Source organism: Oreochromis aureus, linkage group 20 (assembly GCF_013358895.1).
Source record: "Oreochromis aureus strain Israel breed Guangdong linkage group 20, ZZ_aureus, whole genome shotgun sequence".
Taxonomy (NCBI): Eukaryota; Metazoa; Chordata; class Actinopteri; order Cichliformes; family Cichlidae; genus Oreochromis; species Oreochromis aureus.
The window spans coordinates 28,234,250-28,247,384 of record NC_052961.1 but is presented as its reverse complement, the minus strand read 5'-3'; the positions used below and the strand labels follow the sequence as shown (position 1 = coordinate 28,247,384).

Below are 13,135 nucleotides of genomic sequence, written 5' to 3'. Positions count from 1 at the left end.
GCCCCATATAACATGATACTAAGTGAGAAAATTGGGTTTTTGAAGCCTTAAAAGACTAGATTTTAAAATTATTTTCTGGAGAGTTCCAATTACTCCAGCGATGGAGTGATTTTAATTTTTTGGTTAAAGTTTTGCCACTCCATACTGAGGCGGTCAGGAGGAATCTGGAGCCATCTGTAAAACTCGGTGGAGGCTCGGTCATGGTTTGGAGTTACATTTCAGTCAGTGGTGTTGGCGATCTTGTCAAAACTGATGCAATTATGAATGCAGAAAGGTACCATCAGATTTGGATCCACTATGCAATACAATGCAGAAAGAATCTGATTTGCAGCAGCTTTATGCAGCATGACAACGATAGAAAACACTCTGCCAAAGCAGTAAAGGCATACCTGGATAGAAACACACAGTGGACTGGTCTCCACAGAGCCTGGAGCTCAACATTATTGAAGCAGTGTGGGATCACCTCGACAGAGAACAAAACAAAAGGCAGCCAACATTCAAAGAAGAGCTTTGAATGTCCCTCAAGACGCCTGGAGAAGTATTCCTGAAGACTACTTAAAGAAATTACAAGGTTGCCTAAGAGAGTTCAGACTGTTGAGGAATAGTCATAGTCTGAAATGAAGCCTTCTGAATGAACTGTCTTTAGGTTTTGTTTAATGTCTGTTTAAATAAAATGAAGTGCTGAACATGATTTATTTTTACATTGTTACAGCTGTTGACAGTTATAAAAATAAAATTAGGTAATTAGGCTGCTTAACATCAAAATATCATAATCATTAAATACCCCCTCTTTAAAAAAAAGAAAAGAAAAAAAAAAAAGATTTGGTTCCTCTCGGGTAAAAATCCTGCTCCATTCCGCTTTGCTTTGCAGTAAGACATCTTATTTTGAAAGTGTTCCCGGAATTTTTGGTTTCGCTTCGTGTCCCGAGAGCGGGCGAAGCGCGTTTGGGTTAATCAGGAGCGTCCAAATCTTACGCACGCAGTCTGGAAGTTTTCGCTCCAGTTTAAGTTTAACTCCCAGTGACTCCGGTTACAGACAGCATGATCATGGTCAGAGAAGAAGAAAGATAAGAAGCTAAATAAAAAAGCCGGGCTGAATGTGACTCATGCAGGCTGAATTATGCCTCTGCCTGTGATTTACTGACCGGGAGTGCGCTCCTCAGGCTGGATGTATGGTTGACTGAAGAAGTCGTAACATTTGTCCCACATATATATTTGCTTCCGTGGAGCTAACTCGTGAGAGTTGTGATGGAGGGCCACATGTTGTTTGCGTGGATGCTGATGTGTTTGCTCCTGCAGCCCTCAACCGCACAGAACAGCCCACCTGAAGGAGGTAAGCGCCGCTGATTCAGTGGAAACCAGTCTAATTATAATTATTTGCATTGCATAACAGGGGGGAGATAGCGACTAGCAGAATAACATTTATTTTTTTTTTAAAAAGAGAAGAAGATTACAAATTAAACAACGTGAGCCACAATGATCTGTAATTTTTGTAAATGAAGTGACTTAAAGCGTTGGTGCCACATAATAAAAGGAATACAGCTGGGCTCGGGGCGGATTAGGGTGGGGTTGACATTACACCAGTGTTCTCAGTAAAGTGGCATGACTCCAGGTATTGAATTGTCTGTTGATGAAATCTTACAGCCAGGAGCAGCGGCTTCATACAGTAGGGCTAGGGGCATGGGTGGTGGCACTCTGAGCGACCACCCAGGCATGCTGAGGATGGCTTCAGGTGCTCCCAGGAATTCTCAGGTTATTGTCAGTTGATGACATCTCAGGGCTTTACAACAGACTTCTAATAAGGGGAAGACCAAATAGCCTCCAGGTCTGCTGGAAAAGGTTTCCTGTTTTTAAATGATAAATTGGTTAATTTTAGTAGAACACAAGAGTGCAAAGAATGACAGATTTGATGCATCTTATGCTTTGTTTTTTCTAACATGCTCCTCCTTATAGGCTGTTTTTGATTCTGATCAGTAACTGCTGGTTTGCAGACTCCAAATCTAAACAAATCCTTCAGCTCTTATCATAGCAGTGCCTTTGTGCCATTCTGGCAAAGCTCATGACCGCAAAGTGACAGAGATTTCACTCGGTGGTGATGGCACTGGCAGGTTTCTTAGTGAGAGTGGATATTTATGAGTGCCTATAGTTAGGGATATGCTGAAGCTTTGCTATTCCATTTATAGGGATACGATGAGACAACTTGGTCTACGGTAATTGGGCTTTATATAAATGTACTTGCTGTTTTTACTCTCTAGTTAAATAAAGGTCTTCTGTCTGTAACCTTTAACACCAGTTATAAATCACTAATAATTAACCATATGTCTAATAAAGGCTCAAAAAGTAAAGTTATACTATGCTCTAAACCCGGGATGTCAAACTTATTTTATGTTTACTTTGATCTGAGTGGGCCAGACCCGTGTAAAGACATTTAACTCTGTGTTTCAGCCCCACCCCATGTCTTAATAGAAAACAAAGTCCAGTTTCAACAGTAAGTCTTTCTAGATGATAGAGAAATGTTGCTGTAGTGCAGCACATTAGGTAAATCTGCCAGCACTAATAAATAAATGTGTAACAAAGTTCTGGTAGTTCATTGTCCAGACTGTCCTGTAATTACAAAACTGAAAGTTTTGACTGCGTGCTGATAGTAAAAAAAAACAAAAAAAAAAACAGAAACTTATGTAGTAGGTAGATTACTTTAGTGTGGTAGAGATCTTTATCGGAAGGAAAAAGCTGTAAAACTTACATTTTAACAAATCCTGAATTAACGCTCTCCTTCACATTTTCCAAAGCTGCCCAGTTTGCTGTCCGATTCGGGCCCCCTGGGCTCTATGTTTGGCACCCCTGCTTTAGACCTTTGACTGTCTGAAAATGAAGTAGCTTATTGTATTGTACTATACTGAGGCAGTGCCTTCCAGAGACCAGTCATCAACCACTGGTAACAATTTTGTGCCTTATATTTTTTGGCTACTTCTGGTTGTTCCCATGTTACAAGGCCTCACCAGTGTGGGTAGCTCTGGATGTTTTTATTTGGCAGAGTTTTATGCTTCTCATGGCAAAACTCCAAGGGGGGATTTTTGCATTACGAGCTGCAGTCAAACCAGCGACACCACAAGGTCCTTTAAAGACAATGTGCAAAATTAGACAGGAATACCACTCAATTTTATTCATTTAAACTTATATAGTGCTTTTCTACTCTTGCTGACCACTTAAAGCTTTATCTTTTTCATATCGTTCTCATCCCAACATACAACCTATTGTAAATCTTCACTGTGTTTTTAGCCAAAAAAACCCCTTATAACATACCCATATGTTTTTGTAAGGTGCTCAGCCTGATCTGCTTGCTGTTTTAGTCACGCTTCATTTTTCTCCATCACATCATTAGCTAAGATCTGTAGTGCATGCGATAACCCAAGACAGCATTCAACCACGGCAATAAACAACGATCAAATGGTTCTGTCCAGCAGTAGGTCTGAAGATAAAGGCGTACCTGCACAAACGCAGAGGTAAGGAGCTCCTATAAGCAACAGCACTCTTGCTCCAAACAAGAGTAATGTAAGGAATTCTTTAGGTTGATAGAGGGGAAAAAGGCAGCAAGCATGCAGGCTGGCATGTGTGCACACACGCTTGATTTGTGTGTATACATGCTTCGCTGCTCAGCTTTCGACACTTGAAGCCTAGTCAACACCTCATGTCATGCGTTGGACCTTGACATATTTAAAAATGAGACACTGAATTACACGCCTATATAACTGTGTTTTCTGCAGTATCATCTATGTGTAGTCCAAAGTCTTCAATTTAAAAGTTTCTGATTTGTCGAGTGGCGATTTTAACAGTGGGCAGGATTTCTTTTGGATCCGTGCACAATCTGTAGATCTGAAGCTAAGTTCTGCTTGTTGTGCTGCTGTTTCCTACTCTGTATATGGTCATCCAGCATTCCTCTTCATCTCTCACATGAAACTGGCAGTACCCCCCAGCTTCATTCCTCTCCTTTTAACGCCTTTTATTTCCCTCGTCCCGCCTCCTTTCTCCACTCTCTCCCTCTCTCCCACCAGTACCCAGCACAGCTACTTTTTTGCCGTCCTGCCTGTTCCTCTACTTTGGGCATTGTTCCTTCTGTTAAAAGATATGCAAAATTAGGGAGTGGAAAAAAAAATAATCCACCCGTAGCTTTGTGCTTGGATGCCTTTAATCCATCATCCAACTTTTGAAGTTACAGTATCATGATGCCCGCATCAGTTTTGCACTTCCTCTGTTTGTTTTACAGTCTTCTTATCTCCAAAACCACAGCTTATTTTGGGGTTTTTTGCTTTAACTTTCTTCTGCTTTCATGTAAAACAAACGATTTTCTCCATAAGATTTGTTCACTGTGACACTGTTTTTTTCTCTCATAAAAACAGGATGGAAATGTGTGTAGGGGGAAGCACGAAAAGAGACCTGTGGAAAAACAGAATCATAGAGAGAGTTGTTGACGCAAGTCAGCAACTGATTCTGCCCGCCTGATATGCATATTAATGACTGTATTGATGTTTGTTGCTACTCCACAGTGCTGAACTGCTGTGAGGGGGACGTCCTCTTCTTGGTGGATTCCTCGGGGAGCGTGTCATCCTACGAGCACTCCCGAATGCTAGCCTTCCTGTCCGAGCTCATCTCCCCCTTTTCGCTAGGAGAGGACCAGGTAAGGGTAGGACTTCTGCAGGTGGGCACCAAACCACGTCTCGAGTTTGGCTTTGATAAATACAGCACCCAAAGCGGCCTTCAGGCAGCTTTGAAAACCATCAAGCCTCTCAGGGGGGACACCAACACAGTTGAGGCGCTGAAAATGGTGAAGGAGTGGGTCCTGCGACCTGGAAAGGCTGGCGGCGCCCGGGAAAGGCTCCCGAGGGTGCTAGTGTGGCTGACTGATGGGGTAAAACCAGGGGATGTGACTGGACCGATGGCTCAGCTACGGGACGATGGTGTGGCCGTGCTGGTCGTGTCCACTGGCCATGGCAACTACCAGGTGTTGAGGCAGGTGGTGAGCCCACCTGTGGAGGACCACCTGCACTTTGTGGACATTGACGATATGAGCATCATCACAAAGGAATTCCGGGATGCCATTATTGGTGAGTACGGCATGGGTAGTGTCTTTATGTATTGCAAATAAAAGATTTAAAGAATTAACATGACAATGACAGATAATTAGAATTTGTTGTCGGATTGAACACAACACACATTCTGCTCAATAAAAAATGTGTATCTGCAGATGCCTGTACTACAAACAAAGGATAAAATATTATTTATGATTGATCCTGACCAATTAAAGCTGGATTGCTCATACGCTTCAGTAGCTTTGAGAAACCCCCCTTCCATTCAAACAGCTACAATAACACTTATATCCTGCCTCAGTGATGTATTACATGTCTCTCTGTGCTTCTCCCCAATTCCACACATGCTCCTGAAGACAAGGAGACCAACTAGCCGGGACACTCTGTGTGCATGTGTATGAGTCCCTGTAATGAGATAGGCCAATCTATTAATGGATTAATGATTCACCATCTCTTTCTGCTCCATCCAACACTATGCCCAACATGACACACACACATATATGTTTATATATAGAGACCTGGAAGATGAGCCATTTCTCTGGATGGATTAGGTAACTGCCATAACACTCACAAGGGACACTACAGCATTTATACAGCAGCTGTAAGACATGATGCATAATAGAAAATAGGGCTTGTGTAGAACAAGGTGGAATGCATCAGTCCTTGCTGGGTGCATAAGGATCTAATCACAGGTATCAGTGCATCTGCGGAATTTGTTATTTCGTTGCAGGGCCTCACTGGGTTGGCTATTTCGGGTTGTCTCAGTGCTGTCGCTGTGAATGCATTTAGATATCAAAGTCTGAGAGTCTATGTGGGTAGCTGACTGAAGCCAAGGCACTTTTAGTGCTCCTTCTGTCCTGTCACCATCATTTCTCCTCCTCTTTGAAAATTAAAATGATAACTGAACCCCAACAACACGCTAACACGAGGTCCTTCCGTCTCCAACAGAGATCATCCGAGCTGAACGAATTCACGTTCGAGACGTCTCCACCAGCTCCGCCACGCTGCAGTGGCGACCCGTTCTGTCCGGGTTGACGGGCCACTATGAGATCCGCTTCACTGAACTTCGGAAAGGAGTCGGTGGGGTTGAGACCAGTAGGCCTGATACCAGTGGAGCCACTGAAGGAAGTCTCTTCCAGAGACTTACGCAGACTGCGGACTCCAGCACTGCCAGATTAACTGGCCTGAAGCCTGACACCAACTATATCGCCATACTGAGACCACAGTCCAACGAACAAGCCTTTAACGAGCTCAATGTCACCTTCAGAACTAAACCAGGTTGAGTTCTCTCTCTATATACGCTTGCTTTGCAACTTGCACAAAACCTTTTCAGTGGTTTGCTATAAATATAAAAAGTCAAAGTTCTAATTTGCTTTTGCAGTCTCTCAAATTTAGGAATTTGCTCTTTTTATCTGTTCTACATGCATCACTGTCAATTTTGTTGCCATTCTGAATGAAATGTCTTTGTTATAGGCCCACGATAAGAAAATAAAAGCTAAATCCACTACAATTAAAAAGCTTGTGTAAAAGATTTTATTTTGTGGTTCGGTGAAGAAGAAAAAATTCAAAGTGAAAATCGTCATATTCTCTTCATATTTTTTCTACTGCCTCAGCAATTGTTCTCGTCTCTCTTACACACCAGAGGTGCTGAGCCCAGCTGTGGTAACAGTTTCCGAGCCTGGACAAACCAGTGTTCGGGTCAGCTGGGGTCCTCTCCAGCCAGGGATGGTTGAGAGTTACTCTGTTGAGTATTCTGCCCTGCCCACGGGTAAAGTGCACTATGTCCAACTGAGTCGAAGTCAGAACTCTACTCTGCTCAGAAACCTCCAACCAGATACCACTTACTTGGTCACTGTTACCGCCAGGCACGCCTCAGGAAAGGAGAAAGCCATGTCTGTCAAAGTGTGCACTCAAGAAGGTGAGGTCAAATTAGGTCATAATCCCACTCCTTCACTGTCTTATGCATTCTGCATCCTAAATTCCGGATAATTGCAGCTCTGTTCAGTTCTGGAATGGTCTGAGCTTTTTAGTTGAACTGGATCCAATAAATTACAGTACAGTCTTTCTGAGTTTCAACGGCTCCTGCTGTTTTGTTTTTTTGTTCCACTGCTTTATAGTTCTCTTTCCTTTTGAAATATAACCTAACTTTTGAATGGTCTCTGTCTCCAGCGACTCCAGCGCTGGCAGACCTCCAGTTGACTACAGTGGGTAGTGACTCAGTAGAGGTTGAATGGAACGGTGGCACATCTGGCTTGAGGGGCTACTGGCTCACTTGGGAGGGACAGCAAAGCTCTGCCCCTGGTCAGCGCTCCTCCCTCTACTTGCCACCCGACTCCCTCTCGACACGGCTCACGCACCTGCCCCCTTCGGCTAGAGTGTGCGTGTCACCCATTTACCGGACGGCACGGGGAGAGGGACTGTGTTGCACGGCACAGTTTCACTCAGGTGAGTGCGGGCCGGATAGATTAAAAAACCACCAAGGAATTGAATTTTTTCTAAGTTAGTTGGTTAATATATTATGGATTAGTTTGAAGTTTTTCTACAAAACACTGAGGCAAAAAAAAAAAAAAATTATACAATGCAAAAACTCATGCACTGTTTTGGTACAGTATGAAACCATGCATATAGTAGATTTTAATTAGTACCCCAGTACAGCGGAGGTCACATAAGTCTTGTTTATTGAGATCAAACCATTGAAATGCAACACCTTTCTCTTGGATCCTTTTCCTGGTTTAGGTGTGTAACCCACAGGCCTCACCAGCAACAGCCACTAAATATTAATAGTCTTTAAAATCACTTATTTAAATGTAATTTTGCACTGCAGCAAGCTCTGCAAATGAAAGTTGCTCTGTATTGGGAGTGGAAGCAGAAATCACAGTGATTGTTTTCTCATAACATTTTTGTTCAAGTTATTTTAATTCCTTAATAAATGCCCCATGTGTGCACTTTGTATGTAAGTTTCAGAGCTTAAAATGTATAAATACTAATATCTCAGCTGCTTCTTTCCTTCTTTTCCTTTAGATGCATTAGTGTATGGCTTCCAGTCATAGCACCCTGGGACTGCAACTGTACCTTACCAAACATGGAGGGACGAAGGCGAGAAGAATGCTGACTTTCATCCATAATTCTTTTCCGTGCCTTTCCCCTCTGTGGAAATCCTCCAGGAGTGACGTGTGGGTTGGCTTACCGAACACTCATGTGGAAGCCATGGACACTTAAGAGTAGTCGGGGGGGGAAACAGCCACATGCTGACTGCTGCAATCTGCGACACAAAGGAATAACCGCTTTCCTGTTTTTATCTTCTCATCTGGTTTGCACCTGTACTAAATGATGCTTCACAATAAGGACGCGCATTAAAGAAACATAATTTGTAGGCCTGTTTTACAGCTACAGAGAAGGGTGTGATGGGAATGTTGAGTTTTATGTGGCTTGTTTTGAAAAATGGGTTTCCACCATATGCGGGCCATTTGTTCAAATCTGCTCCCTCCCTCAAATCCACGTAACGCACAGAAAACATCTGATTTACATTTTTGATGAATACAGTGAATTCTGCTTCAGTTGACAGTATTCAAAAGATTAAAGCTTTGGGCAGATTCAGTTACGATTGCTTTGACCTTTCAAGATATTATAAAATCACCAACCACATGCACTGAAAGTAGAGGGATGCTGTATATGATGTGCAGATCGGTGTAACTGAGAGTAGCCTTCTACCGATGTCTTGTACATCTAGTAATATTTATTAATCTGAAAATCATGCAAATATAAGAATCTATAACTTGTTCACAGACATGCTCTTTACATTTTAAGACTTTCTTTTACAGCTAGTCTCTGCTGCCCCCTACTGAAAGGATTACGAGCTTCTCTTTTACTGTATCCTGAAAACATGTATTTTATGCTGACTGCCTTTGGAATTTAATACCAGCTTTCAATAAAGTCATTTTGTAATTTTGTTTACATATTTGGTTGCTTATTTTAAATTTTAGCATATAACAATACTACTGACTGGAAAAACAGCCAAGTCTGATGGGTATCGCATTAAATTTATTTTAACAGCGATAAAAAAGTACAAACATTAAAAATGTTAAATTAAAAATAAAACTGCAGCTGGTCTGCTGGTGGTCTCCTCTAGTGGCTTTAGTCTGTGAGGTGGACCTCAGGAAAAAACTACTGCTGATGCTTTTTGAGCTGGAGGTGTTAACAGTCCAGGTGACTGATTTTGAACACCCAGACTCCGCCTGCTCTCGAAGCCACTCTAATCTGCAGCGTCTTCTACAAACAACAAAGCTCTAGAATTGATCTTTTGAAATAAATTTAGACAACTTGATCCATTTTTTATTTTATTTTGGTTTATTATTTTATTACAGGGCGATCATGGCTCAAGAGTTGGGCGCTCGCCTTGTAATCGGAAGGTTGCCGGTTCGAGCCCCAGCTTGGACAGTCTCGGTCGTTGTGTCCTTGGGCAAGACACTTCACCCGTTGCCTACTGGTGGTGGTCAGAGGGCCCGGTGGCGCCAGTGTCCGGCAGCCTCGCCTCTGTCAGTTCGCCCCAGGGTGGCTGTGGCTACTATGTAGCTTGCCATCACCAGTGTGTGAATGTGTGTGTGAATGGGTGGATGTCTGGATATGTAAAGCGCTTCGGGGTCCTTAGGGACTATTAAAGCGCTATATAAATACAGGCCATTTTACTGTTATTTTTTTATCGAGGCAGCTGATTTAGTCTATCACAACACTGAGGAAAATGGAGAATACCTCTGTTGAGGCTCATTTAAATTTTAGATGAAAAACTGGTGTGTGTGACAGATTTGCTTTCATGCTTTGGGACACGTTTGATTTTCTATAGGTACATGGCATCATAAAGAACTGGTTCAGTGTCATGGGGAAGGACACTTCAGTAACATTAGCAGCCCTTCAAGCTTTTGTTTTGAATTACTTATGTTTTCATCACATCATTGGAGATTCTAAAACTAAAAAACTGATAAACTATGTAATATTTGTACGTGGACAGGTAAATAGAATGGCACATGAATGTGATGGAGGCAAATCTGATGTGAGGCAAATGTTAAAAGCCTCCATCACAGTCATTAACTTGCATGAATGCCATGTCAACAATGACTTAGAAAGAAAATACATCCAACAGTTTTGGTTGATTTCTGTTTATTTTATGTTGTTGGCTGTGCAAATTAAGACTTTAATCACATTTACTCAGGGCTTTCTTGATATGATGTTCTTCTGTTTCCCTGGCTGCTCTGTCTGTGGGGACGGTGTTCGCTCTGTGTTGTAGTGTCCTGATGACACCCAGTTTGTGCTCCAGTGGATGATGAGAGTCAAAACATAAATACTGATCCTATGCGTGGGTTAACAGTACAGCTGTAAGCTGTTTTATTACCGATAAAAGCTGTAGCTTTTAAATATCTTAATGTGTTGGTCCGCCAAGTTAATATGATCCTTGAATTTTGGTACGTCCTGAGATTTGATTTTCACCCAGGTGTCATCCACATACCTGAACCACTGACTTGGTGGTGTTCCAGGGTAGGATAACAGAGCCCTCTTTCCCACTTCTTCCATGTACAAGTTAGCCAATATATATTTATATATGTTTATATATCTTCAGTGAACCATACTTGGTGTAGCTTCCCCTGGGTATAGCCTGTGTTATGAGGGCTGGTCAATAACGTTGTCTTGTTCTAACTGCTACAGACAATCTATCACCCTCTTCCTGTAACCACTTCCTGGATCTCTTTTTAGGGCTTCATAAGTATTTTTGTCACTGAACCGGCAACCTTCTGATTACAAGGCGAACTGCCAACTCTTGAGCCACGATCGCCCTAAATAGCAATAATAATAATTATTATTTGATGTAAAAAAAGTTTATGAGAATCATTTTATATATTTTTCCATAGCATTACATTTGAATTTAACAGTTCAATCTTTCAAATAACGGACACATATTTGTGAAATCATGATACATTTGTGAATGTATGTTAACAATCTAAATATGCATATGTACAGACAAATACATTTAAAAAAACAAGGAAATTATGTTTTATTACATTACAGTGATTTTACGTTAATTTACATTTGAAATGTGAAATCACAGTCTATTTATGTAAATTTAATGATATTCTAGAAGAACAGAACAAAACTGTAAAATACTTTTATATTAGGATTTTTTTTTACAGTGTACAGAACAAGCAAAGAATAATAGTACAGTTAACATAAGAATTATATTAAACAACATAGTCCCCAAATTAAACAAATATAGATTTAAAAAATAATAATAAACAAACAAACAAAAAAACTCAGCACCAAGTATCATTTTCTAAATTAATTCAACTCATAATGTCTCAGAAACTAAAGGTAACCATATTTCTTCAAAATCTACTCCCTTTCCACCAACAATATAAGTAAGTCATTCCAATACAATGATGCCATCTCCTTTACCCACATATGACTTGAGGGTACATTCATTTTCTTCCAATACAAAGGTATTAACTGCCTGGCTTGCAGGAGTCCAGAGTCAATTAATTTTAGCTGTCTGGAGCTAAAATCACAGTTCTTTGGCTATATATACCCAGCACACACATTTATGCTTCAACAGGTATATTTACTCCAACAATCTTAGATAGAGTTTGCGTGATTGATTTCCAGTACTGCTGTAATTTTGGACAGCTCCATACACAGTGAAGCAGAGTGCCCTTCTTGTCTAAACATTTACTGCAGCTATCTGGGATGACAGGCGACCAGCGATTCAGTTTGACTGGGGTTATGTAAGTTCTCATCAACCACTTATATTGTAGGAGTTTCATCCTTGTATTAATTGATTGTCTTTGGGCTTTTAAACATGCAGTGTCTCAGTCCGCCTCCTGTATCTCCTCTTGGATGTCAGCCCATGTGTCCAACTTGTCAGTGGCGTATTCCTTATCATGTCTTAATAGAGCTGTATAGTATTTTAGTTGCTCGGAGGCTCTTAACTCATTTGCAGACTTTTAGGAGTAACCTCTTTTGTCTCTATCTGGTACTCATGACCTTTGACCAATGGTCATGACAATTTGCATATTAATGATGAAGAGGAGGGAGGAACAAAGGAAGAGTAAAGAAAACAGAGCAGGAGGGAGGAAAATGGAGAGAAAGAAGGGAAAAGAAGACACTGAGAAAAGGAGGACAACAAGAATACAAGGAGGGAGTAACAGAAAGACAGGGCAGGTAAAGACGAAGGACAACAAGGTAAGAAGGCAGAGAGGAAAACTGAGATGATGGGAAGACAGGAAAAGAGCGAGGGAAGGAGGAATATAAGTAGAGAGGGAGGAAGACAGGAATAAAAGGGGTGAGGGAAGATAGGAATAGAGTGAGGGAAGAAAACAGAAACAAAAATAGAGGAAAAACAGATGAAAACTGAGAAGACTACAAGAAGAGCGAAGGAGGAAGACAGAAAGAAAGAGAAAGACTGAAAAGAAGATAACAGGAAGAAAACAGGGAAAACAATGTTAAGAGTGACAGGTGACAGGAGAACAGGGAAGGAGGAAGACAAAGACTGGACAGGTAAAGGACAGCAAGGAAGGAAGGGAGTGAGGTAAACAGAGGAAAACTGGAAAACTGAGCAGACAGGAATAAAGGGAGAAAATAGAGAGGAAGACATATAAAGAGGGAGGAAAACCGAGAGAAATACAAGGAGAAAACCAGGAAAGAAGGCATTGAGAAAGGGAGGACGACAGGAATACAATGACAGAGGAACACAGAAAGATGGGACAGCTAAAGGAGGAGGAAAACAAGGAAGGAAGGGAGAGAGGATAGACAGAAAAAACACGGAAGACAGGGCAAGGCAAGAAAATGAGGAATTTCCTCTTTTTATTTCTCATTAACAGACACTCACTTATCCTGCAGCAGAAATTTAACTACCAACCACTTGCTTGGCTTAAAAATCAAAGTCTAAGCACTCAAGGCAGGTTTTGAAAAAGTAATAAAAGACATTTATTTTAGTGGCTAAAACCATTTAAAAAAAAAAAAATACACAAACCCATATCAGCGTGTGCCTTCTTCAGGGTGTAGATACA

General features: G+C 41.3%; 1 protein-coding gene across 1 annotated transcript; it reads left to right on the top strand.

Moving 5' to 3' along the window:
- Positions 1 to 938: 938 nt before the first annotated feature.
- Positions 939 to 9,040, top strand: vwa1 (von Willebrand factor A domain containing 1). Its single transcript, XM_031736149.2, has 6 exons — positions 939 to 1,333; positions 4,545 to 5,102; positions 6,033 to 6,362; positions 6,727 to 7,002; positions 7,254 to 7,529; positions 8,106 to 9,040. The coding sequence occupies exons 1-6, from the start codon at positions 1,249 to 1,251 to the stop codon at positions 8,132 to 8,134; spliced, it is 1,554 nt and encodes a 517-aa protein (XP_031592009.1). The 5' UTR covers positions 939 to 1,248; the 3' UTR covers positions 8,135 to 9,040.
- The last annotated feature ends 4,095 nt before the right edge of the window (positions 9,041 to 13,135 follow it).

Excerpts from the sequence above, each read along its gene's own strand:
- vwa1 (XM_031736149.2), top strand. The coding sequence starts at position 1,249 with ATGGAGGGCCACATGTTGTTTGCGTGGATGCTGATGTGTTTGCTCCTG. Across the intron at positions 7,003-7,253 it reads CAAAGTGTGCACTCAAGAAG|CGACTCCAGCGCTGGCAGAC; the intron begins GTGAGGTCAAAT and ends CTCTGTCTCCAG. Across the intron at positions 7,530-8,105 it reads CACGGCACAGTTTCACTCAG|ATGCATTAGTGTATGGCTTC; the intron begins GTGAGTGCGGGC and ends CTTTTCCTTTAG.